This window comes from Oenanthe melanoleuca, chromosome 2 (genome assembly GCF_029582105.1).
Source record: "Oenanthe melanoleuca isolate GR-GAL-2019-014 chromosome 2, OMel1.0, whole genome shotgun sequence".
NCBI lineage: Eukaryota > Metazoa > Chordata > Aves > Passeriformes > Muscicapidae > Oenanthe > Oenanthe melanoleuca.
In genome coordinates, this window is record NC_079335.1 from 85,297,233 (window position 1) to 85,322,809 (window position 25,577).

At 40.3% G+C, this 25,577-nt stretch overlaps 1 protein-coding gene across 1 annotated transcript; it reads left to right on the top strand.

Moving 5' to 3' along the window:
* The first annotated feature begins 905 nt into the window (after window positions 1–905).
* SYCP2L (synaptonemal complex protein 2 like) lies at window positions 906–24,631 on the top strand. The gene is made up of 32 exons (XM_056484883.1): window positions 906–941; window positions 1,844–1,868; window positions 2,859–2,944; window positions 3,078–3,166; window positions 3,266–3,300; window positions 4,002–4,144; window positions 4,654–4,706; window positions 5,070–5,115; window positions 5,853–5,945; window positions 6,035–6,095; window positions 6,509–6,657; window positions 7,480–7,540; window positions 9,273–9,385; window positions 9,798–9,867; window positions 10,026–10,071; window positions 10,714–10,759; window positions 11,674–11,762; window positions 13,241–13,289; window positions 14,360–14,415; window positions 15,044–15,098; window positions 15,654–15,810; window positions 16,455–16,504; window positions 17,128–17,224; window positions 17,648–17,739; window positions 17,899–17,962; window positions 19,491–19,622; window positions 20,345–20,469; window positions 20,956–21,050; window positions 22,329–22,428; window positions 22,509–22,567; window positions 23,043–23,112; window positions 24,271–24,631. Exons 1-32 carry the CDS (start codon window positions 906–908, stop codon window positions 24,328–24,330), a joined length of 2,502 nt encoding a protein of 833 aa, XP_056340858.1. The 3' UTR covers window positions 24,331–24,631.
* Window positions 24,632–25,577: the final 946 nt, after the last annotated feature.

Sequence of the window (25,577 nt, forward strand, 5' to 3'; positions counted from 1 at the left end):
CAGTTTTAGTATTAGAATTGATGAGTAATTTGTGCTTTTATATTTTTAAAAACTGAGATATTTTTTATGGAGGTCCTTCTCTAGATATGTAGCAAACCAGATGCATTTAATCTGCAGCTGTGTTTTATCTTCTGGCACTATATTGATTTCACCTGGTAATAGTTGTAGTAGCAGAAATGCAATTGTGCTGAAGATGAGTAACACCAGTACCTAACACAGCTACCAGGGAATAGCTAACATGCTCTCTGCTAGCAGAGTTGTACTGAGGAATCCTTGGTCCAGAATGTTGTATTCCTGCCTTTTAGTTGTGCTTATCAGGGATACAGTTACTCAAAATTCCTGTATGGAGATAAATTAATAAGTTTTTTCCAGTCTGAGCTCTGTACTTCCAGTGGAGCACAGATTTCTAGTTCAATATTTGTGTGTGATATTATGCAATGTTTAAAATAATGAAGTATTAACATATTTACCTTGAAAAAGCTTGGAAAAAATTACAGTATTTTGCTGGGAGTTGTTGTCCTCTGGAAATGTCTATAGGAGTTTTGGTGCCACTAGAAGCAAATATTGTGTCTGAGCATCATGAGTGGGTGTCTTGCACAAGAAAGGAGAATAAAAGGATGATTGGGGGGAAGGGGGAAATAGCACTTTTCATGTCCTCCTAGCAAAATTTGAACTCCTTAAAGCCATGTAGCTTTTGACACAGTACGCGACTCAAAAATTTAAAGAGATTTCTTAAATTCTTTTTACTCTAAAGAGTAAAAAACTCTTTAGACTTATATAGTTGACAGATTATTAACTCCTCTTCCCAGTTTTTAACTTATTCTTTTAACTTTTACCTGGTATCTTGGTTTGAAAGAGCAAGAGCATTTGTGACTGTCTTCGGCCCAAATGAGAATAAATTTTTGATGTTACTGCTTGAAGACTTCTTTGATTCTGCATTGGTATGTTTGTACATTTAATGGGACAGAAGGGTTGCCTTTATTGGATAAGATAGCTATTGTTCACAAACAATTTCCTGTCAGAAAATAAGTATTTGCATGGACATGGTGCCCTAGGGCTGAGCCTAGGTGGTGTGGTTGGGCAGTGTCCAGGAATGTGCTCCAGGTTGGGATCTGACTGAGATTTGACACACTTGGGTGAAGCATTTTCTCGTTTTCTAACTTAAAATATTTGTTTTTGTAGAAAAAATTGCAAGAAATTCTGATGCATTTTGTGAATAAAAGCTTGTGAGTCAAAGCTCTCTTTAAAACCCACAAGTTTTAAAGACTGACTGCACTTTATGTGCAAACATGTTTGCTGAGGTGGTCCTGACAATTTTTTCCTACTCTGTTTGAAAAAGATGATTTAATTCTAAAGAATGGCCTAACTTGCTTGCAACTCTCATTTAGGTTTCAACTTTAAATATTCATGGTTTTAAGGATGTTAGAGGCCTAGTGATGTAACATTTGTAATAGGAAGAGTGCTTTTTAGCTTTATTCCCCAAACTGTTGCTTCCAGCCTCGTTGCCTGTGTAATAAAAATAAGAGAACAGTGTCATGATGTGGGTTTTCCAGGGAACCTGTGGGCATTGTGCTCTCAAGTGCTGCTGAAATCTCTTGGGGAAGTGGGTGCTTGGCTACCTTTACCCTCCCTGCATATTGCCAAGCTGTATGATCAGGGTGACCATATGTGACATACCTGGGTCAGGTGGCTTTTTATGATGTGGGTACACTACTGCTTTATGTTATTCAGAATCTGAAAGTTGGGGGGTGAGGAAGGTGTGCATAAACATCTTGGCACTTCATGTATTGCTGTTCTTGGGTGGTGGTGTGTTAATGAAGGCTTCTTTTACTCTTTCCATCAGGTGATTTGCAAATGCAGTAATGAAGGTCAGTAATATTTTTTTTTCCGTTCCTCAATATCCTGAATCTTAATCTTGGGAGCATATTTCTTAATTCTGCTTGAACTATCTCCTTTCTATTTGCTCTTCAGCATTGTACTTCTTCCTCTCTGCATTTTTTTTTTAATTCTCCAGCTTATTTCTCTTCATTTAATTTTCATTAACACTTATAATGGAGCACAAAACCTTTTTCTATCTCTTTGTTTTCTTTCTTAGCACATGCTGAAAAAATCTATCTCTGGTATCTTTTTAAATGGTCAGCAACAAGAATTTCAGAGTAAGTGGCTTCTGAAAGGAGTTCAGTCTAGACAGTCTGTCCTTGCACATCTGTTTGTTCTGGCACCAGATGTCATTCCCTTGCTGAAGGCAGGCATCTCCACAGAATAACATGGTAACTCCTTCAGCCTTCTTAACTTGACAGAGGGATGTCTGTCTCTCATTCATTTCAGCAGCAGTTTTATTCTGTGGCTGCAGCTGATTTTACATTAGAGCAGGAGGGAGAAGGTGCTTTCAGATAATACCTCTGTGACCAGACATCCAGGCTCACAATCCATGTAAAAATGAAGCATTGCACTGTGGGTCCAGTAATGTGAGCTTAATTGTCCTTGTACCTTATTCTAGTGGGAGCAGAGTGGCACAAGCATCTTCTAGTTAATACTTTATTGGTTTACTTTGTTGATTTTGACAAAACTTGTATATTCAGGTTTTCTCTTGTGGCTAGTAATTAGCTTCCCCTTTCTGTGCCTCTTTAAATAGTTACACTAACTTCTGATCTGGGTATCTGGAGCATTTTTTTAGATGGAAATTATCAGTTCCCCTTTCTGTCTAGGATTAGATATCTGGAAGCTTTTTTCTAAAATGAACTTACAGCTGGGATATTCTTACTCCTTCAACACAACAAACTTGAAATAGTTGCTTCAACTATTTTTATATGGATAGTAGCCAATTTCTAGCTGTACCTTTTGATTTATTTTTCTAGGGAAGAAAGAGCTAGTGGATTTATTTTTGCCTGAACTAGGGCGCCTAGTGACAGAAACAAATCTTGGCTGTGCTCTGCATCTGGAGGTAAGATTCTTACTGTGAGGAGAAACTTGGATACATTTGTGTGAAAGTTTGTGTAACTAGACGAAAGATGTGAAACGATGTTCTTGATTTATTTCCCTTTGTTTTCTGCCCCTTCTCTTACTGGGGGGAAAAGGCCTTGAGGACCCTCAACTCTATACTTGACAGTCTCCCACGGGAGGAGAGAAAGAAGTTCCCTCTCTCGGAGGAGATATGCTTGCTCACGTACGTGATTCTGCCTCCAGTTTCTGTACCTAAATACTCTATTCTCTGCATTAGGAGCTAGTTGTTTCCATTTTAACTTGTGGCTTTATGTTATTTCAGGAAAGACCTTGCAAAAACTATACTGGAAGTTGGTGGTAAGAAATTCTCTGGCTTTACCTCATCTGCTTATTTATTATAGATGAATTATAATTTAAATTGCGTTTCCTTGCCAAGAGTTGTTTTTTGGGAGGGAAGTCAGATGCGCTTTAACAAAATATAAATTAAAAAAGTTAAAGGCAGCAATGCATTAACTCTTTCTGGTTAGTATTAGTAATGCATATTGACTAATCAGACAGGCTAAACTGATTTATGTAGAAAAGTAGTTAGGTCAGCTTTATGCATGTGTTTACAGAAAAAAATTAAATTTGAATTGCTTTGCCGTGATGAGGGGAAAATTAAGTTAACAAGGTGAATGGCATCTTGAGCAAGATCTTTTTTTCATTTTACCTTAATAATAACACTTTGTAGAGTATTGCCATGGTATATGGAAGGTGGCCTAATCCTAGTGGGTTATTGATGAGTCTCTGCTCTCATCCCCTTCCCGAACCCCAAGCACATCTCCCAGTGCACTCCTGTGTGTTGTGCTTTGCAGTTCTCCTTACCTCAATCTCACTGAGCTGGGGGGCTGAGGATGCCTGAGCCAACACTTGGCTGTTGCCCTCCCCTGTTCTGCTAGGGGAAACTGAGGCTAGAGAATGGATGTGACTGGAGTATAAAATTGCAGGAGCAGCAATGCTATAACCCTCTGTTATGTCGGGGGGATGATATTTATCCTGTGCTTGTGTTTACCTGGCAGATTATGACCTTCAGGTTGCCCTTTCAGAAGCACTTTGTAGGTTAATGATAAAAAAATGGAGAGATGACCTTGTTCACCAGTGGTTTGAAGATAGTTATCTTGCTGAAGCTTTCAAAGACATCAAGGATCGAGAATTTGAGACGGTGAGGGTCCTTATTTTGAAACCAACATACTTGACAAGTCTGTATAGGGGCTGGTTTTGCTTGAGTTAAGCCAGGGTGTCCTTGCAAGAATTTCCTACAAAGCTGATTTTATAAATATACAAAGTTTTTTGTGGATGGTGTGTTTTACTTTCTTTCCCGCCCCCCCCCCCTTTAAAATGGTAAATATTAAATGATGCATTGTTAAAATAGCTCATACTTCTAAGTTATTTTACCTATAAAAAAGTAAAATAAAAAAAATATAAATTATGCATAAATAAGTTATTTTGCAGGGTTTATATTTGAATTCTTACTGGTCTTAAGTTGGGTCCAACCTTTTGTAGTAAATGGAATGTTTCTTCCTAGTGGTCTTTGGCATCCCACTGACTATTTTAAAGCTTTTAATTGCACGGTAGAGGTTACAAAGCAAATAGTTATTCTACACAATAGAATAACTATTTGCAAAGGAAGAGTAGCCTGATTTTTAAAATAATGTGTAATTTGTCTTGAAGGACTGCAGAAAATTTCTTAACCTACTAAATGCACGGCTTGGAGATAAAAGAAGGTAAGCTGGGAACCAACAGAATAACTTGGTGCCATCATTACTGCAGAGGGGAATAAATAGAATTGTAAAATGGGGTGGCTTATATTAAAAAAGATATTTACATCGCATGTGAAGAATGAAGCTGTTTTTAAGAAGGAAATTTTATGCAATTTTATGGTGATTCCTTTGAAAGTAAAATCAATAAAGATAATGCATTACTACTAAAATACTGTGGTCTCTAGCTTATGCAAGCTCAATTTACTTTTAGAAAATTTTAAATTATTCTTTGAACTGTAAGATTGGTTAATAATCTTATTAAAAATGAAATAATTGAAGTCAGACTCTAATGTTGAATGTATCATGTGAAATCTGCTTTTCTTCTAGAGTCTTCTCATTTCCTTGCATATCTGCTTTTGCTGACATGAATGAGGTAATAGCCCTTAAAGCTCTCACACCTTCCCTACAGTGTTATGGCTGCTGAAATGTTGCTTTCTGTGGTAAATGCTTGGGGTTTTTCCCTCTGTGCCTCTGTCATGGACAAGCTAGATTTCTTGGAGCGTGGAGTGTAACCTTCTGTTCTAACTGGGAAGTTTGCTTGTTTGTCACTTAGCTCCCAGCTCACTGCTGCTGACTTTGCTGTTGTATCAGTCAAGTGATAGAGGCAATGCTCCTCTTCATGGTGATGACAGAAGAGAGTTCTAAAAAGAAACAGGACAGGGCAACAGTGAGTCCTCTGGCAGAGCTGTTTCCAGACTGCCAGAAAACAAGATCAGCCTGATGCCCCTGGAGAGGAATTGCAGATCCTGCAGTTTACTTCCCTGCTCTCCAGCTGAATGAACTGTGCACCATTCCTGATGGTCATATTGAATAAAACCCATGCAGATGGCAGCTGGTTCCACTGCTTCTGATGATTTCAAATGCTCAGAAACAGAGCTTCCACACTCCTTTCCTGGCACCAACACGAGAGCATTGCCTCTCCCTCGGCCAAAGTAGAGGCAGGTCTGACATGGGTGTGGTTGGGTGAGCAGTGGGCTGGCACTCCACAGGGTGATCTTGATTCTGTAGTATGTACAGACCTCTATGTAGGGTAACACATTCCAGTTTTGTCTCATTAAAGAAAATCGTGGGGCTTTTTTGGTGAACAAGAGTGCCACTCTTCTTCCCCAGGTGAAGAAGCCATCAGATGAGAAACTGGAGAAGTTTTGGATTGATTTCAATGCTGGCAGCCAGAGTGTGACTTTCTATGTGGATTGTGATGAGGTAACAGCAAAACCCAGGTGGCCTTGGGTTAGCTTAAGCCAGTGGGCTTTCCCTCAGCCCTTCTGACACCATGGCTTTGGTTTTCAAAGGCAGCTCTTTGGGACTCTGTGAGGCTGTCAAAAGAAAATATCAACAGTTACAGTCTGAAGGGTAAGATTTTTCATGAGACGCATGGAGTAAACCTAAAATCCCACCCTCACCAAGGTTTTCCTGTCTATTGTCCTTCCTCTCTGCCTTGTCCTTTGGTCATCCTGCACTGGCTTTGCTTGCTGGGCTGTGTGTGAGCCCATTCTGCACAGTGACCTCCCCTCCTACCCAAGCAGGACAGCTTGAGGTGTCAGCTTGTAGGTGTCCTGGGGAGCAGCATCACCAAGGCTCAACAGGAAAGAAATGAGCAAAGAGAGTAACTGGAAATGCAAGGACAAGATGTAAAAGACTGTTTTAAAAATCCCACTTACTCAGATACTTTTGGGTTAAGAGAAGAGTGTCTTGATCCAAAACAAATGTAATTGATTGTTTGGTTGGTTTGTTTGTTTTTTTGTTTTTTTTGTTTTTTTACACAGAGAAGGATAGAAAAAAGATCATTAAAATTTTGTTGATGGTACCTGTTGTTCTTAACAAAACAGAAGTAACAAAAGTCAAACTGATCTTCAGTGCTGAGTTTGAAATATTAAGTGTACTTAGAAAAGTCCTGGGAGATGAAAAACTGATGGTAAGCTTTAATATTTGGGGTTTTTTCTTAACTGTATTTTACACTGGTCAAAACCATTCAGGTTTGTGGGATTTGTCCTGTGGTTTCTTTTTCTCTATGCCTCTTTACTATTTATTTTTCTTCCCACTGTGGATTTATGACAGTCTATATAGATTTTCTAAGCTTTGACCTGGAAGAGAAATTAGGTGTTTTAGGAAAGAAGTTTCAAGGTACTCAAATTTAAGGTTTAAAAGCTGGAAGGTTAAAATGATTTGTGAATGAATTCCTTGTGTTAGAACTTTTCCTGTGTTTCTGAAGTAGAGAATAAAGCCTATGGCATTTAATTGCATAACTTTAAGTATGGACAGGGTCTTATATATGGCTCCAAGTGTTACATTGCACAGGATGAGCAAATTGTTACACAAAAACCTGGAAAATGTAAGTCTTAGACTGACTTTGTAGACAGGAGTCCAAGACAAAGAATAGAGTACTTCTAAAACCTCAAGGTTTTGTACTAGTTAATGTAAAAACATAAATCATGTGTGATTTATTTTTCCCCTCAAATGTTAACATAGTTAATTTTTGATTTGTAATTAATACACAGTCTGTAGTGTTTGCAGAAAAGCTTACATGAGAGTAAATAACCATAATATAGTGGTTGTTGTTTGCCCTTAAAGGAGCTGAGACCTTTCAAAATGATCAACTCAATTACTATCCACTGATCTGTTGCTGGGAATTAGCAACTGTTAGTTTTGTTATTAATTAGCTGACTTTGCTAGATAAAGACTACTCTTTTTAAGACCACTTTCACATGATATTAATTCACATGATATTAATCAACAGATAGTTGAGTCTGAAGATGAGACTGTTCACACTGGGAAGGAAGCCATGCAGAATGAAGAAGGTGATTTTTTTTTATTATTTTTAAATTGTGTTATTTCATTAAATTTAAATATCTGTTTTCAAATAGTCATATTCAGTTGTAGTCCACAGCTTACAGTTAACTTCACTTAAAACAAACAAGAATAAAACCACCAAAAAAAAAGAAAAAAAAAAGGAAAAAAAAAAAAATCACAACAACAAAAAAAAAGCAATGCCCAAGCTCAGTTTTCTACTGTCCTTGCTCCTCTGCAGGAGGTGACCTGCTGCTGTAAATACCTTGTGCTGCAGGGCTGTATCTGTGTGTGCTCCAGCTACAAATGTAGCTGTCTATCTTAACGCAGGACAGGCTCTTAGCTGCACCTGGAATAGTCTTTATTTCCTTATTCTCACCACCCTACAGCCAATGCTTTGTGTTTCTTTGAACTGGGCAAATTAAGTTTTCCATCATAAAATGGTGGTGCTTCCTGTGCTGCCAGGCAAGGCATCTCCTTCCAGGATCATTTGGCAGAGTTTTACTGTGTTCTAAATTCAGTGGTTGTTGAGGTAATTTGGAATCTAGATATGTCATTTCTGTGTCTGACCCAAAGAAAGGTCTAAGCCCAGCACTTGCCAAGAAAAAGAGAAAGTGACTCCTTTCTTTCCTTCTCTTGCACTGAAATTCTTCTGTAAGTCCCCACAAACAGTAGGTCACAGCCTTAAGGAAAAGATGCTTACAGCAAAAAACCAAGGGGTGTGCATAATCAAAATTGGTCTTGAGCTGAGGAAGCGTTTCCTGATTGACTTTGGTGTCAAATTTTTTGGAAGTGTTTTTTTTGTTTTTGTTTTTTTTTTTTTTTTTTTTTTCCCTGTATGGTGATCTTTTAACTTTAAAGGCTGGGATTTGTCCTTGCTCCAAAACTGGCTATATTTCAGGTTTTAAAGTGATAACTTTTTGTGTGGATCCTTTTTCAGTCTAACTTGCTTGACAGATATTTCCACATCTTCTAGGGCTGTGAAATCACAGCTCTTCTTACTGCTACCACCCACTGTCTTGAAAACAGGTTTGAAGAGCTCTTGGTATTGGTACAATTCCTTCTGTGACAATGTTAAAAAGAAATTTTTACTTTTCTCTAAGTTTCTGCATATTTCAGATTTCTCCAGGTGAATATTTGAGAGCCACTTCTAGCTCTAAATGTCTGGGGCAGTAACTTCTTCAGTAGTGCTTCCCATTTTCCTCTAGTTACAGCCTAAAAACAGCTAGAATGGAAGTCTTCCAGCTCCTGGAGATGCAGATGAGCTAGGAGTTCCTTTGTCAGTGCCCACCATGGAGCACACAGAGGTGCAAGGTGGGCACTGATACTTGAAGCAGTCAAGGAGTACAAAGGGCAGAAGGCAGTTAATCTGCAGGGAAACAAATTTTGCAGTGCCTGACAGAGATTCAGTGGAGGGAAACATAAATGCTTTAGTCAGACCCAAAAGCTTGCTCCATGCTTTGCAGAGCTTAGGAGTCAACACAGCAATACAAGTAGTGAGATGATAAACTTGCATGTATTCATTCAGTATTGATGAGCTTGCATGTTGTTTATTTAGCATTGCAGTTCTCCACTGGGTGCTTTGAAGATACTTTGGTTTGTTCTGTTAAATGTGAGCTTGAGATGTGCCTGGAAGGTTGTACTGCTGCAATTTATGCATGCATGTGTGGGAAGGGAAAGAAGGGGGTAGTGAGTGTGTAAAATTATTGGGATGACATTCTCACCCCGGTTGTTTTTCTGCAGAAACACCTGTGCCCTCTAATGCACAGAGGAAGAAAGATCCTTCAAACTCTGAAAATATGGAGACTCAAAAAGACAACTTAACCTCTCAGCACAGACAGCAGTTAACAGGCACTGTAACAGTAAGTGTTTGGTGTATGATGGAGCAGTCTTTGTGCCCCTTTTCCCATCCTCCAGTCTGCTTTTTTTACAGGTGTGACTAAAACCTTCTTTCAAAGAAAACTGCTTGTATCTATTCAGATCAAGTACTAGTCTCCAGAGCTGCAATTTTGGCAAAATTGCTTTAAAAATAATAATAAAATAATAATAAAAAAATCACTTCCTCTTATAAGAGGACAGTGAGATGCTCTTAGTGAGAAACCCATAGTGTCACTTACACACAGCTTAAAAGGTTTTTGTGTGCAGACAATGAGGAACCTGCCATGCAGCTCTTGCCACAGGCTACTGCTAAAAAATCTGTTCCTGAAAGCCCCCACTTTTCTATTGATCACATGCATGTTTTGTTCATGGTTTCATGTCTCCAAGCAGAATATGGTCGACCCTGGTGTTGCCATGGTCACAGTGAGCCAGCAGACTGACCTGGAGGATGCTAACCAAGGTCAGGCATGGCTCCCTTCAGTACCTTAAGTCTGACCCAGTTAAATGTCACCCAGGTGACATGCTGAAGGCTCTGCTTTTGTGGGTCTTACAGCAAAAGTAGATAAAGTTTCACAGTAGCTCCAGAGGGTAAAACTATAGTTTCCTTGCCTTCTTCAGAAAAAAATGCCAAAACTCCATCTCCAGCAATGAAAGCTAAGCCCAGGTGAGTGTCTTGCAGACAGAAAGTTGCAAAGTGACTTTTTTGTGGGTTTGTTTTTTTTTTTATGTGTGTGTGTGTTTGGGGTTTTTTTTTTCTCCTGGGGTTTTAATGCATGCAATTTTGAGGTTGTTTCATCAATTATTAAATAGAAGATTGTTTTGCCACCTGGACATCAAGGCTGTTTGCCTGGAGTTACAGCACTTTGGAGTTGCTGAACAGTGATGTTTGGTTACTAGATTGGTGGCTGCCTTCGTGTGACTTTTTTTTTTCTCATCATGAATTTAGTCCAAATGCAAGGTGAGCTACTGGGCTGATTTACAGAGAGTTAAACTTCAGCTGTGAAACCTGAGCTTGCCAAATGTGAGCCTGTTCATAATGAGCACTATGACTTTGTGGAAGATGGTGTGAATTTGAATTCACCTTGGCTTGAATTCACCTTTTTTCCCAGACCATTGCAGGACAGAATTTCTTGTAGATAAGGAGCTGGACTTCTGTAGACCTATTGATTACCTTTCTTCTCTATGTGTAAAAACATTGCTTTGGTGCTAATTGGTGCAAGTTTTTTTGGTTTTTTTCCCCTTTAGTACTTCACAAACATTTTGGTCTTTAGATGAGCAGCTCCCTCACATGTCCTCTTGTCCCCAGTGAGAAGCCTCTAGAGGAAGAACCTATGGACGACTCTCTGTCAAAGGTACATGGCTTGGGGGTCCTCCTGATGAAGAGATACAGGGTGGGGAAGAGACATTCTGGTGGAATTGCAGAAGCAAGCTGGGATGGGTTGACCCACTTGTGCCATTGGGTGGTGTCCTGAGCCCACAGTGTCAGACCTGATGTTCTGTGCTGCTTAGCACTAGGGGTGAGCTGCAGAGGCAACAGCTGCCTCATTCTAGAGGGGCCCAGCCAAGTGATTTAAGCTCCTTGGAGTTTATTCACCACATATACAGCCCTAAAGCAATGTATTGTGCTTGTGTCCAGGAGTACAGTGGTGTGTGGGACATGCTTGCATGTCACAAGATTTGCACGCTCCCCTCAAGAGGGAATGTTTGCTTCCTGAATGGCAGCAAGGCTTGAAATTCTATAGATGTGCTTATTCAGTTTTGTATCTGGGCTCTAATGGCTCTCCCATGTAGGAACTTGCAACCTGGTAAATTACTGAGTTAGTGAAAGTAATCTGTAGTTGCACTTGGGAATTCTATTGGTGTGTCCATGTATTAAAAAAATAAGTCAGTGCACTATGTGAGAAGTTAAATTCCCAAAGCAGTATTTTTGAGCTTAGGTGCTTAGATAAGAAATCACATTTTAGACTTTTTCTTGGGTTTATGTTTCCAAGTGCTAGTTTCAGATTTTTTTAAAAATATTTTCTACTGCCTGTAGTACATGCCCACAGGGAATTCAAAGCTTTTGAACTACCTTCTCAGCCCCTCACCCTCTTGGCCCCCCAATTTCAGCTCTGGGAGTCCCATACTTTGTGGTAGGAAAGTACTGCAGCTCAGAGTTGCACCTGGAAAGTTGTTGTAGAGGGAGGGAGGAAGCTTCCTGGCACACCTTTTCTCTGCTTTTGGCAGGCTTTAGAATCACACATGACTATGAGTATTGTTGTTTTAGATCCTGCAACACTCTTCTTTTCCAAAGGATGCTACCGGCGGAAAGAGAAACAGGAAAACAAGTTTGGCCAGGAAGAGGGCTGGAGGCAGGTATGACACACAAGCCCTGTGCCCACCCTGGAACTGGTGTACCAAGTCATTTAAGACCTTTTCTTGCACTCAGGGAGGAAGGAGGTCCCCATGGGGGATGGCCTGACTGTACCTAGAACAGGCAGTAAAACAAGTTTGAGGCCATGAAGGGTCATAACTTGTCTCTGTAGGACCCTTTGGGTCCCCAAAATGACAAAGATCTCAGAGGCCAACCCTAGTCTGCCAAAAATGCCTTCTACCCCGTGATACTATGATATGGCATGTTGGCTTCTTCCCTGCCCAGCCATAATCCTCCAGTGAGTTGAGTTCTGAGTGCCAGCTTCTTTCAAGAATATTCAAGTTTTCTCCAATATCGTCCTGGTTCCTTGGCATCATGTATCCTAGGGTTTCAGGATGGCCTGATTTGTCCCCTTCCCTCACACCCACACATCTATCTGCTTGCATTCAGAGCTGGGGGCACTTCAGGGACAAACACTTGATTATTTGGTGGCCATATGCAGCATGTGGCACTGGAAGTCTGCCTTGTTGAGCCCTCCTCCTGTGCTCTGCCAAGTGTTGTGTTCAAGTTAATGCCTGCTGCTGAGCAGGATGGCAAATGAGCTGTGTGTGAGGATCTCTGGTTACATGGGGGTCCTGCTTCAGCCTCAAAAAACCTCCCAAAACCCCAAGTGCTTAGATGAATTTTTTTTACTAACTGTAGGTAAGAAAAAGAAAACTTGATGCAGGGCTTCATGAAGTTTTTTGTTTTGTATGGTTTAAGACTATTAGATGTAGCAAATACCAGTTTTGAAACAGGAGTAGCAGTGTAGAAGTCAGAGGTGAAGAACTTCTTAGCTTGGTCATTCTGCTCCCTCTAGTGTTTCATCTGGAAATTAGTTACCTTCCTTTGGGAAGCTTTGGTGAGGATCTCAGTTCTTTAGTCTTCCCATTCTTTTACTAGTAAAAAGATGCACTGCGTGTTGAGCAATTGTTGTAGGGTTTTTTTGAAATAGTTACAATTTGGAGAAAGCTGTAAAGGTACCGTTCAGTTTAAATGTTGGAAGACATGAAAACAAGATCTAGATATATACAGAGATTAGAGAACAAATATTAAATACTAGAATTTTCAAAAGGAAATGAAATATAATTTTTTAAATGCTTCTGATATTGTATTTCCACTTATTGCTTCTTCCTACCATGTACTATTATGAGTGATGTGAGAACAAGACACCCTCTACATAAAATAGGATATGCTCTGAATATTTCTTAAAAGAGATACTATTAAAAGGGTGAGAATCAAGATAGACAGCAATAAGACTAAGTAGAAAAGGAGCAAATATTTTTTAGAAGCTTAGAAAACAGTATTTTTAGGCATATAAGGTATCTGAGGAGAGGGGGCTCAGAATGAAACCATGTTATCACCCCCCTACCCTTAACAAAATTCTATAGGGTGATTCTTCACTATTATGTGTCATTGCCGTATTCACATTGTCTTGCAGAGAGAAGCTCTATGACTTTGAAAACTCAGACTCCCCAAGTCATGAAAAGGTAAAGCTGAGACAAAAGCTCAGAACCTAATGGAGTATTAACTTCAAGCAAGGGACATAATTTGCTGCAGAAATGCTGTAAAGATGGACACATTGTTATAGCAAGACAGACAACTGGGAATCTGAGATTTTTTTGGTTTTGTTTTCTCTGTATGGTGGAAATGGAATTTTTTTTTGAGTGATGATGCTCAAAACTATATGAATTTTGTGGTGGGTAATGCATCATAACACCAACAGGCATTTGAGCTGTTTCTTCAGTGAGGCCAAGGGATGTGATGAAGGCCAGCCTCTGTGTTTTACTGAATATCAAAAGCAGATTGCTGAGCATCCGCTTTGTCCTCCAAGGCTAAGCAGAAGAGACTGAAATCCACTTCAGTCTGTGCTTTGTAAGCTGGGAATTCCTGGCTAAAAACTCAGTCCTCACAAAACTTTTGTTGGAAATTCTGCTTGACTTATATCTGCAGACTCTTGAAAAAAAAAAAAAAAGGTTGCCCAGTGCGGGCTTTCCCAGGAAGCTGTGAACTTGTTCCTGATGTCTTCCATCAAGGTGGCTGTGACAAAGGACAAACCTTTTGGCTTTCAACCTCTTCCTGATGCAGGGGCAGTTACTGGCACCTGCTAATTGTGAGGCAATGGTGCTGAATGAAGCACCCCAAATTTCTCTATACTATAAATTGGACGTGGCCCGATCCTTGCTACTGCCACTGGGTGTCAGCATAAATCCCTGCTCCATGGCACTCTGCTCCAGCAGCCTGTTCCAGGGCTGTCCAGGGGCCCTGCACTGTGCCTACAGTGCTGCTGCCAGTGATTGAGTCAAATGACATGACTTGTGGTGTTGGTGTTAAAATGAACATCATTCATAAAGGAAAAGAGAAAGGAACTCTGCTTAAGGCTCAAATGTTTGTCTGTTATAATTTATGACACTGTTTCTATCAATAAATCCCATTCCATTAAAAGGTGGAATTTCTGAGCAGGACTTACAATCTGTTTCCCTTCTGAATTCTGATATATCTTCAATATGTAGAGTATTTTATGGGGCAGCTGGACTCTAAGACAACTCTCTGCTTTCAGGTTGCTGAAGCCAAACGAAAAATTCTTGCCCAGAAAACTTCTTCACGAAGTCAGAGGTACAAGATTACACATTCAGTATTTATGAAGCTTTTGCTATGTGAATAAGAGTTGATAGCTTTTGTTAAGATCTTTTACATTAGGATCCAAAAGGCTGTGTGACTTTCCTCATACAGTAGTTCCTTGCTTAGTTGCCACACTCTGTGGATGTTATTGATACTAATATTTAAATTGGTATCTGAGAATATAAAGGTTACTGGAGAGAATAGTGACTCCTGTAAACTTTGACAATAATAAGATTTTAACTCTTAAAAATCATCCTTTCCTGACCATATGGCAAAATTACTGATGTAATTTTTGAAAAATGGTTAAACTCCCTGCCTTGCTTTGGCTGCCTTCCAGTCATAGCAAGCTTCCAGGGACTTGTCACCTCTATGTATGCACATGACTTTATTTTAAAAAGTGCCGATTTTTATTTTAAAAAGTCTAGATATCCCTGAATTGATACTTTAGAAATTCAGGCAAAGAAAAAATTGGGCTGTTGTATGCTCTTTAACAGTTTGGTTCTTCTGCTGAACTCTCAAGGAGCCTCCTGCCACTTCTGTTTGTCCGTGTCCATTCCACAGTGCTGTGGTGTGTCATTCCTACATTTGCTATTTAAATTTGGGTCTTTGTGTTGCTTGGCAGGACTTATGAAACAAGAAGCAAGAGCAAGGAATCAAACAATCTTGAGAGAAGGCAGGTAGGTTGTCTATGCTTTTGCATCCCTAGAGCCTGTGATTATTGCCTGTTTGAATGCTGTATATTTCTACCTGTACAAATCTGCTGCACCCATAAAGAAGCTGAAGTTTACGGCCTACCCAGAGCAGAGGTGGAGGAATTCTGGTAGCATCTAAATGCTATGTCTTTCATTTTGAAAGCAGTGCTCAGGATGCACCATCCCTGCCAGACCAGCTAGTGAATTGTCTTTGTTACCTGTTCCCCCCTGATGTGCTGCTGGATGCAGCTCAGACATACTGAGGCTTTTCTCCTTGCAAGAGTGCTCTTATTTTAGGCACAGGAGAGAGGGAAAGACAATGAGGGAGGATATTGTAAAAACCCCATGCTGGCAAAAGGCAAGCATCTGCCTCTTGGTGTTTTTTATACAGCTGTTTCAACAGCTGGCTGCGATTGTTTTGGCAGATTTCACAGCTTTACATGTTAAACTGTGGGGAGGAAGAAGTGGGATAACTTGGAAGCAGCTGAAATGGAATAGCTGAGGGGCTTCTGAGTGAACAGGACTTAATTGTATCTTTAGTCCAGTTACAGGAAACATCTTTTCTCTGAAAGCAACAATGAGAATACAAGCCCTGCTGAGAGTGAGAAAAGCTGGATCCTTGACTCTCAGATACAGTCGGTGCCAAAATCTGTTGATTATACCCGAAAAAGACACACGGTGAGAAGTAAATTAAAAGGTAAGCTTAGTCCCCTACTGACACTTAGCTATGCATGATGTACTCTGCTGCAGAAAAGCAAATGCTTATGATGATTTGGGAAAGGAGAGTTTGACCAAATCCTGGCTCTCCTGAGTGGGAGAACTGACCAAGAGCAGACCTCCCCTGCAGCCATGCTCCAGGGCTCTCTGCTGCTGTCACCACCAAATGGAAACCAAATTGTCCTGAATGAGATGAAATATTTCTCTCTCACTCATGGAGAAATGATGCTTGCTCAGGGAGATGTTGAGATGGTTCTCAACAGATTAGAAAGTAAAAGAAAGTTGAGCTTCAAATTTATTCTTTATACTGGATTTCCAGTGTAGTCGTTCTCACTCCAGTGTCAGCCCACATGTCTTGCCTGGGACTTGAGGACTGTCAGACAAGATGCTGAGCCTTTTTTTTTTTTTGCCCTGGCTGCAGTGAGTTGTGTATGTTTGCATTGGTGCATCTGTCTTTATTAGAGAAAGGTGTTTTTTTGAAACTTAATGGAAGTGTTGAGAAGTTTTATCCTGTAAATATCTAGAAAACCAAAACTGAAGAGGTTTGCATTGTGGCTAACTCAGTTAACTGGGTAAAGTACACACTTTGCATTGCCAGTTACCAGGTAGTTTTTCTTCTTGCAGTGCTTCCAGTATCTTCTGCAAGTAGTGGCAGTGACTACGAGTCAAAAAAGGTAAGAATGTGTTATGCCTTAGTGCCTCAGATTGAAAAAACATTATGGATATAAAATGTGTACTAATGAGTGAGAATTAAATAAACTGATGTTATTTTAATTCTCGAATGTTCTGATGGAGAGATAGGTCTGCTAAGTGCTGTTGAGATATTGATCTAATAGAGAAGGTGTTAGGAATGCATGGTAAACATCACAGAAACAAATGTTAAATGCTGCATATCAAATATATGTATGTGTGTGTGTGTGTATGTATTTGTATATACATACTTGAAATACAGAAAGTCTGGGGAAAAAAATCTCCAGAACTAGTAGTGCTTTTATTTTCCCCTGGGAAACTTCTCTTTCTTGATTACAATTCTTTTATTCTGCTTATGAAAAACATCATCAAATGTACATATCCAATGCCTAAAGGGAGAATTCTTGCATGCATTGAACTTCAGGGCCCAGGTCGCCTTTGGTGCTGGATAGAGCCATCAATATATTAGGCATAAATTAAATTTATATCTACTCTTACTGTATTTAAAAAACAAACCAGTCATCCAAAACTCTCCCTCCAAAACAACACCCCAACCCCTACTTCTGTAGTAATGTTTAGATAATGCTTAGACTTGGTTTTGTTGTAGGAGGGAGAATCAAGGCAAAGAGCTCAAAAGGAGATGCCAAGGAAAAAAAGCACATTTAGCTCCAAGGGAGATGATTTACCCACTGTGGATCTTGCTGGTATTTTTATTTAAATCTTCAGTGCATTAGAAGAGTTTTGATATGTGTGGGTCTATACTTTTTTGGATGAGATTTTGGTAGTGGATTTTTCTTTTTGATTTTGTGATTTTTCATTCACGTTTTTTTCCATAAATATTCGCCTTGTGATATTTCTTTCTGTAATGGCTCTGAGGGGTAGATACTGTCTGTGTAGATCTTCTCTTGTACAAAGAGAAGTTAAGATGGTGCTATTGAGAGGTGAAGGAATGCACTTAACTGACAACCACCAAGAAAGCAGCCCTTGGACTGAGTCCGAGGTGCCACCTCTTGCCTTTGTGATGAGATAAGAGAGTAGAGGGCTTGGGTTTTATTTCTGTGTCATTAAATTGAGATTTCTGGTCAGTGCAGGATTCAAACTCTGTGTCATTTGTTAATCTCACACAGATGAAACACTCTCAGAGGACCTTGGAGGGAGTCCAATGCTACTTGAAGTGTCTGCCAGGAGCCCTTCCAGCAGCGTGGAGAAACCCACACAGGTGCAGAATGCAGTGCTTAGCCTCCTTCCAGTCTGCTGTCAGGCTACCTCTACCTGAAGCCAGTGTACCTTGTCCCTTTGCTTCCTGTGACTAGACAAGTGCCTGGCAGCTTGTCCTCAGGGTGGGCACCTTCTTGTTTTGTTTTCTTTCTCTCCTTAGAAGTTTCCTGGTACACCAGGCAAATCATCGAGAGAGGAAGAAAGTGCTAAGAGGAAGGACTCAGGTTTGTTACTCTTGATAACATGGAAGAGTTGGCTAAAAGCAGAAAGAGGTGGTGCCAAAGCTGTTATTTTCTTTCAGAGACAAATTAAGGCTGAGTTTTTTGAGATTATTTTTTTTTTTTTTTTTTCCCTGAATCTCATTTCTCTGTTTTTTGTATCACAACAGACTGTAGTAAGATGCTTTTACACACGTTCCTGAATTCATTGCTAACTCTTAAAACCTGTCCTTGATTACAGGGGAACTTGTAGTGTAGGTGGGAATTTACAAGCTAATGACCCAAGACATACACAAAAGATAATTTTTAATGTTTCAGAAATGGACTGCAACTTCAGTTTAAACAAAATAAGCATCCCTTCAAGTTATTGATTTTCTTTATGCCTGAGAACATAGATGTAAACCATTGCTATAAGCATTTGTTAAATGGGGACTTGGATAATGCTTATACTGCTGTTGCTTTTTTAATAGGTAAATGGCACTTAAGGATCGTTTTTTTGAATGAAACTGAACTTTCACAAACTAACTAAAAAGTGCACCACAGTCTTTGTGCTTGGAAACAACTGAACTTCAAGCAAGTCAAGCAGCAATGGGGTTGTTTTCGTCCTAATAATCTCAGTGCTGATGTAGTTCTAAGAGTCTGAGTTACTGTTGTGCCTATGAAGTGAGTCACTGAGGTTTTGGTCTTGGACAAAAGTATCCCTTTTCTCATGAGCTGGCTCTCTTTGTGTACCCAGTATATCTTATACCCATCCAGCATTTTCTGAATGCACCTTCACTGCAATAATGTTTCATTTTTGTCACTGTTTGCTGTACAGCCTTGCAATTGGAGAGGGGTTGTTGCCATGCAAAGGCCCAAGCAGGGTTATGCTCAAAAACTTCAGGTGTGGTCTCTGACTGCATTTGAACTCTCTCTGTGAACCCAAAAATCTACTCCAGGATGCTTCCCTTGGTCTGACTGTCCCCCCTGTTCTGGACCCCACCACCTTGCATTCTGCCCCATGGAGACTCCAGGGAGATGATTTGTCAAACAGACAACTTGCTGAGTTCAGAAAAAGTGCACAGTGAGACAAAAGGATGGGGATATTTCTTTGGTTTTTAACAAATTTGCCTTAAGGTAGAGGCTGCAGCTTTGGTTTGAATTGTTTGGATTGATCTGATTTTTCTTTTCAAAAATTTTCTTCATGAGCAGTTTGAGAACTTGGGTTGGAAAAGGGAACGGGAAGAAACTGGACACCAGAGTTTTTTGATGTTTAGAGTAGAAAGCCAAGAAAGGAAATTATCTTTAAGATGGAGACATGGAAGCTTTCCAAATACCTGTGTAAACTAGGCAGCCTAGTTCCCTGCTTTTGCAAGGGAAGATGCTTGCAGATGAAGTCTTATCCTGTCCTATGTGATGCCAGACCATAAAATGAGGTGCCTTTTCTTCTGTAGCATTGGTAATTCCAGTGGTGGTTTCTCCTTGAGCAGGCACTGTCATGTACCTCATGCAAAAGAACAGATTTCTTCTGAAATATTTTCTGTTCTCTTTCTAGATATATTGAATAGCACTATCAAAAAAAAGCCTAAGTTTTCTAGCTTGGAGAAAATTCACTTGCCCTCTGAGATTAACCATGCATCGAAGAAAATTTCTGATTCAGTAGAAGAGGAAGTAGAGATCCAGAAAGGTAAAATCTGGTTGGTAACTAAGTTGAGGTGCTTAAGTGCTCTCAGCTTTTTTTTTTTCTTGTGGTACAAATCATAGTCATATGGAAGCTTGAAGAGATGTATTTGTAGAGAGGCCAACTTTTCCAAATTCCAAAAGTCAAAATTAGCAGGAGCTATTGCAGCACTGCCAATGACAGTGGATACTGTGTGTGTAGAAGTGTGAATAAGGAAATTTAGGCTCCACTTAGTCAGCTGCTCCATGACATGCACACTTTCTAGTCTATCTGAACAATGATTTTCCAGAGTTATTAAAAAAACATCCAACACAGGAGCTGAAAAAAAAGCACACAGGTAATGGACAAAGTAACTCCAAAATACTGCTGGCTCTGAGCACTAAGAGGACCAGGCTTTCCCTGCAATGTATAAGTAGAAGACAGAAAATGGTGGTGCCCTGACTTTTTTTTTTTTTTTTTTTTTTTTTTTTTTTTTTTTTTTTCCTTTATTCTGTGCATTTGCCTTAGTATCTGTAAATAGCTCTTTGCTGCTCTCTAACAAGTATTTCTCTGGGGATTTTGGAGCCAGTTTCCCTCCTGCTTGTGAGCTCTAGAGGAAGCAGCCCCAAATTCCAGCTCTGTAAAAGAAGTTGTTGCTCACATGGATGACAATCCCTTTAGCAGCAGGAAGGTTTATATTCCAGGAAATCTTCCAGCATGGTGCTAACTGGGCATGTGCTTCCTCCTAGGTCAGGAAATGGATGCTAGCACAGATGATGTGTTCTTTTCCAAGATGCTTCATGAAGACTTGAGTGATTCAGGAGTGATTTTTGCCTTTGAAGGCTTTATTGGCCAACTGAAGAAATTGTTCTGGGTAATGTGACCTCTTTCAACATGTGTGGCAATTGATCATGCTATGTGAAATTACCTCTTTATCTCTGGGAGAGTTGGTGCAAATATCCTGTATTTAGTTCAAGAGTAGGGCTTTGGCAGCAGTGTCTGTTAGTCTTGAGCTCTTAGAAGTATTTTACAGAACTTGTATATTCTGAAAAGTGTTACAGGGAAGGCAAAAAGGAAATTTTAATGAGGTTTTTCCTAACACAACACTGCCCTGAAAGTCACATGTGTTGCATCAAGGCTTGTTGGTGTAACTACTTTGACTGAATTAAATCAGATTGTATCTGCAGCACTGATGTGTGTCATCTTACTGCAGATTAAATTTGATTTAAGATGGTTTGATTAAGATGGTTTCTTCTAAGATGAATGGCAACCTGCAGAACTTGTTTTCCAGGGGAAGGCTTTGCAAGCTAGGTTTTGGCTTGGGCCATTGCCTATCCCTAACTGTGCATTCCATGGCTAGTCCCGGTACAAAAGGATTGAGAGCAACACACAGGATGCCCTGAGATCTTCAGAGAAGAACTTGTCTGCCCTGCTGAACCAGATACACCAGTGCAGGTAAGTGGTCTGGTGCTGGCTGAAAACAGCTTCAGTTTTGTGTCAATTTTGGTTAACAGGGAAGGCCAACCTGACAGTTGGTTATTGCACTTATGGTTTGTATGGCAAAATAGCTTATGTGTGTAATTTTTTTTTTTTGTTTCAAAAGTATAACTCCTGTGATTGATCCTAATTTTCCTGTAGGATGAGAGGATGGGTTAATTCATGCAAAGCAAGCTTGAGTTACAAGCAGTTGATGGAGCAGTCCTTGGACTGTCTTCTGGTTGTCTTCAACTTAGTAGCTTCTATTTCTAAATCTTTAAGAAAGAAGCCAGGCTGTGACTTGCTTAATGAAGTGGAGAAGAAAAGGGATCTCTCAGATCCCGAATTTCTTAGATAAGAGCTAGATAAAAAAATAAATTCTAATATTTATGGATTTGGTATAAGTGAGATACTTAAACTTACAAGTACAGTTTAAGATGTATCAGTCCTCTATATCTATTACACATTCATTTCTTAGGATTTGGATCAAATGTAGTATGAGGTAGTAGTCTTTTAAGTGAAAAATCCCTGGTATCAATGGGACCTCTATGAGCAGAATTTGTTGTCGTTAAGGTACGTGGAGAAGTTTGAGTTCCAAAAGAAAAAAATGTGATGTTCTGTGGTGGAAGATATGGGTAAATGGCAGTGAGATGCTTCAGTGTTTGGTTGCCAAGTAAGTAACTTGGATCCAACCAGGGTCACAGGATAGTGAATGCAGGGCTGTACCAAATTTTTCCTACCTCAATGCAGCTGGGAATAGTGGCAAAGTCAATAAGGATGTTGCAACCAGAACCTTTCTTAAAGTTTAGAAATTGCTGGCATCCTGTGGCAACACTGTTTGTACATATTAAATCCATGGCAGGAAAATCCAGAGAGACTGTTTGTGTCAAGATGGAGTAATAGAATGGTTTGGGTTGGAAGGGGCCTTAAACAGGCCTTCAGCCCAGGAAATCTCTGCTGAATACCCTGCAGGCTGGGAGAGTATGCAGTACAAGTATTGTGCTAGGAATTCATTTGTATTCTCTCTCCCTGTCACTGGCTGCTATTTGGGACAGGCTATTGAGCCATATTTATCTGCAGTGTGACTTTGGTGTTATTCCCATACTCTGTGACATATCCAAGAACAAATCTGTCCCATCTAGATCAGCAGTGTCATTTTCTTCTGCCTCAAGTTAGGTTTGGTGCTGAAGGGGTTGTTGTCCACCTTGTGTGACTGCACATTGAAGTGGCAAAATTGTTTCTGCTCTCCATAACTAGGCTGAATAAATTTGAGACCTTCCAGAAGATTGTTGTTGAAGAGCTTGCCAACCTTGAGAAGGAAACTCAAATTCTGGCAGCCATGGAGAAGGATGCACTGGTGTGTACAGCTTCTCGTGTGCCAGCCCAAAAGGGTGCTCCTTCCCAGGTAACAGGGGTTTTCTTTGGGGATCTTTATAGGATTTCTGGAATGTGCAGCTACTCAAACTGAATACTTTCTGCAATGAGCAAAAGCAAAGGTATGTCTCTGCCAGCTGTCCTGCATGCTCACAAGTCCTCTGATGGTCACAGAGTGCACTGGTTAGGCTGGTGTGGTACTCTTGCTGATAGAAGGGAAAAGATTCTAAACCTAGTAGGGCATCTTCACTTGGTGTCCATTGATGGAGCTTTTTCAGCCTTGTGAGAGTTTTCAATTGGAATTAGAATGTAATGAGGGAACTCTGTATGAGAAGTTGTGCAGGAATGGAATCTTGCTCAGGAGAGCTGTACTGGGATCTGGAACAATGTGCAATACACCCTCTCAACATGACTGTGTCTAGGGGTCAGAGGAGGTGGAAAGAGGTGATCATTTCCTGTATACAAGACACAGGTGGCATAAATGCTGATGAGCAAAATCCTGCCATTCTCAGGTTTATTTTTGGTAGCAAATATATTTGTTCAAGCTTCACCAGTAACAGCTTCATGGAAAACCAGCTAAGATCACTTTTCTTTCAGAGTGGAATCAGTTGACTCAGCCCTGGGTGAAACGGCCAAGAGTTTTGCTGATGCTGTCCTGAACACAACGGTATGTGTGATACAAATTTAGGTCCCTATGGATGGGGGACTGAGCTCTGCCCTGACTGGCTGGTGCTGGAAGTGAGAAAATGAAGCTTCTGGGAGGGGAAGCCTTTGGTTGGCTGATCTGTGGGGCTGGTTCTTTGTGGGACTTCTGGTCCTGATGCACTGAAAGCATTGAGATGGAAATGTTTGTTGAGGTGAAGAGGTCAAACAGTGTTTGCCTAGGGGAGGAGATAAAGACAAGGGCCATCAGGTAGTGATGTTTCTCCTGGATTCACAATCTGGGCAGTTTCTGTGTAGTTCATGACCCTCAATGCATTTGCCCTTGGAGTTGTGCATCATGACAGCCTGTGGCTAAGGGCTCTGCAGTCTAACAACACTTTGCATGCGTTCTCTCATCTGCTCCTTTAGGTCTGGTGCCTTCTAGCCTTGATTTATTCAAGTTTGATTTTTAAAAAATAGTATCTTTAACTTACATCCTGGTTAAATATTCTGTTGAACTTCTTAAGCTCTCCAGAGTCTAATCACTAGTATATGCCCCAGTTTTAATTTGTAAATTAGGACAAACACTTTGCTAACTGTCATGCAATGCTTAGTTTCCATCTGGTTCACCCCATCACGTGGATGTGTGTTTTTGCTACTGCTGCTGTTCCAGGTCTGTGTGCAGATATGATGGCTTTGAGAGCTGAGCATTTCTGCACTAAGGCTGATGGATTACTGCCATGTGTGGGATCCCATGTGCCTGTTTTTCACAGGGTTGAGAAAGCTCCCTGTGTTGAATGAACAACTATGTGGGTCACCACAGTGGACTGGGTCTGGGATTTTTAGAAAAGATGCTGAAAACCAATGGCTTGTATATTTTAGCAGTTAAAGCTGGAACCCTGAGCCTTTGCAAAGGGAAAAGTTTCCATTATGAGCTTTGAGTTGCTGAGGGACACAGGTGCTCCTGAGCAAGGACACTTAAAGACAGCAGGGCTGAGAAAGGAGCACTTGTGTCATGGCAGCTGCTCATCCTGCAGCACTTGTTCCAGGGTTGGTGCTTGAGAATTAAGAGCTGAGTCTAAAACTACTTCCAGAAGCTTTGCAATTTCTTATCTTGAGCAGTTTCAATATTTGTATACATTTTTGTGATGTTTTCTTACCTTTTTTTTGTTCTTCCCTGCAGTATGAGCACCCAGTGAAGAAGGCAGAAGAAAACAACGTGTTGATTGTTCCTTCTGACTAGAAAACCCCTGAATTCATTACTGCTCATGACATTTGAGCACTTTGTGTGCAGCATAGAGAAGGTGGTTCTGTGAAGAATGTTAGTCTATTTTAAATGAAAAGAAAAAAGAGGAGGAAAAAGCATTATGTTGAACTGGTTTTTTGCCTAAAAAGAATATCTAGTGCTAAGTGGTCCTGTTGTGACCCCTGTGTGGAAAACAAGTTTCTCTGAAAAAGTTGCAAGATCAGATCAATTATATATAAAAGAAATTTAAAAATGAACTTAAGATAATGATATAGCCATCAAATCAATGGAAATATTGGCTTACTTTGACTGTTCTGCTAACACCTTTATCAAGTGTAAAAGCACTTAACAATTGATTCAAAGTAAAAAGTTGTTTGCATAGGGTTACAATCTCACTCTTTCCTTCAAATTGATGCACTGAGAGTATCTGGAAAAGCACTCCAGAGTCCTGTATACCCCTAACTTGGGATGTGTTAGGAATAGCCTCTCATGGGTGCACATAACCATTGGCTTGACATCATTTCCACTCCTATTCTGGCTTGCAGAGCTGCAAACAGTGAGAGGGATCTATTGGGAGATGCCTGATGGCAAGTTGGAGACGGTGGAGGGCAAGAAATTTGGAGAACTGAACAGAAAATGGCACATGAAGCAGGGGAAATTATTTTTGCAGCCAGTGACTTTTCTCTCCAAGGAGAGTTCAGAATACAGTGAACAATGCTAAAATATCATCACAGGTGTCTGGAAAGTAAGCAGCAGATAAACCATGCTATTTAATATTGTCCTCTGCTGTGACAGAGTTCCCCAGATTATAGCTGCTGTTCACAAGAGTGTGTGTTCTTGCAAAAACAGCATTAGTGCTAATGCACCTTAATGAATTTGTGAGAACATGGCAGATTTCCAGGCTTTGGGTTTCTGTCTCCTTAACTTGTAGAACCAACCTCAGATTGCTGTATGGGTCAGAGTTGAGGGAACCCTCCCCCACACAAAATGTACCTCCATAACAAAAGCCCAAACCCTGACAGGCTTTGTTTCATAACTGAAATAGGACTGAGGTTGTTCTTGCCTGAGAAGGTCACACAGGGTAGCACCAGCACAGAGAACAGCAAGAAGCTGCAGTTGCCATTGCTTTGCCATTTTGTGCTTATTCCTTTATCCTAAGTAGTCCTGACTAGGGTTGGCATGAGCTGAGGTTTGTTCATCCACATCAAGACACACTTGGTGCTTTCCTCCTGGGGTGGTTTAAA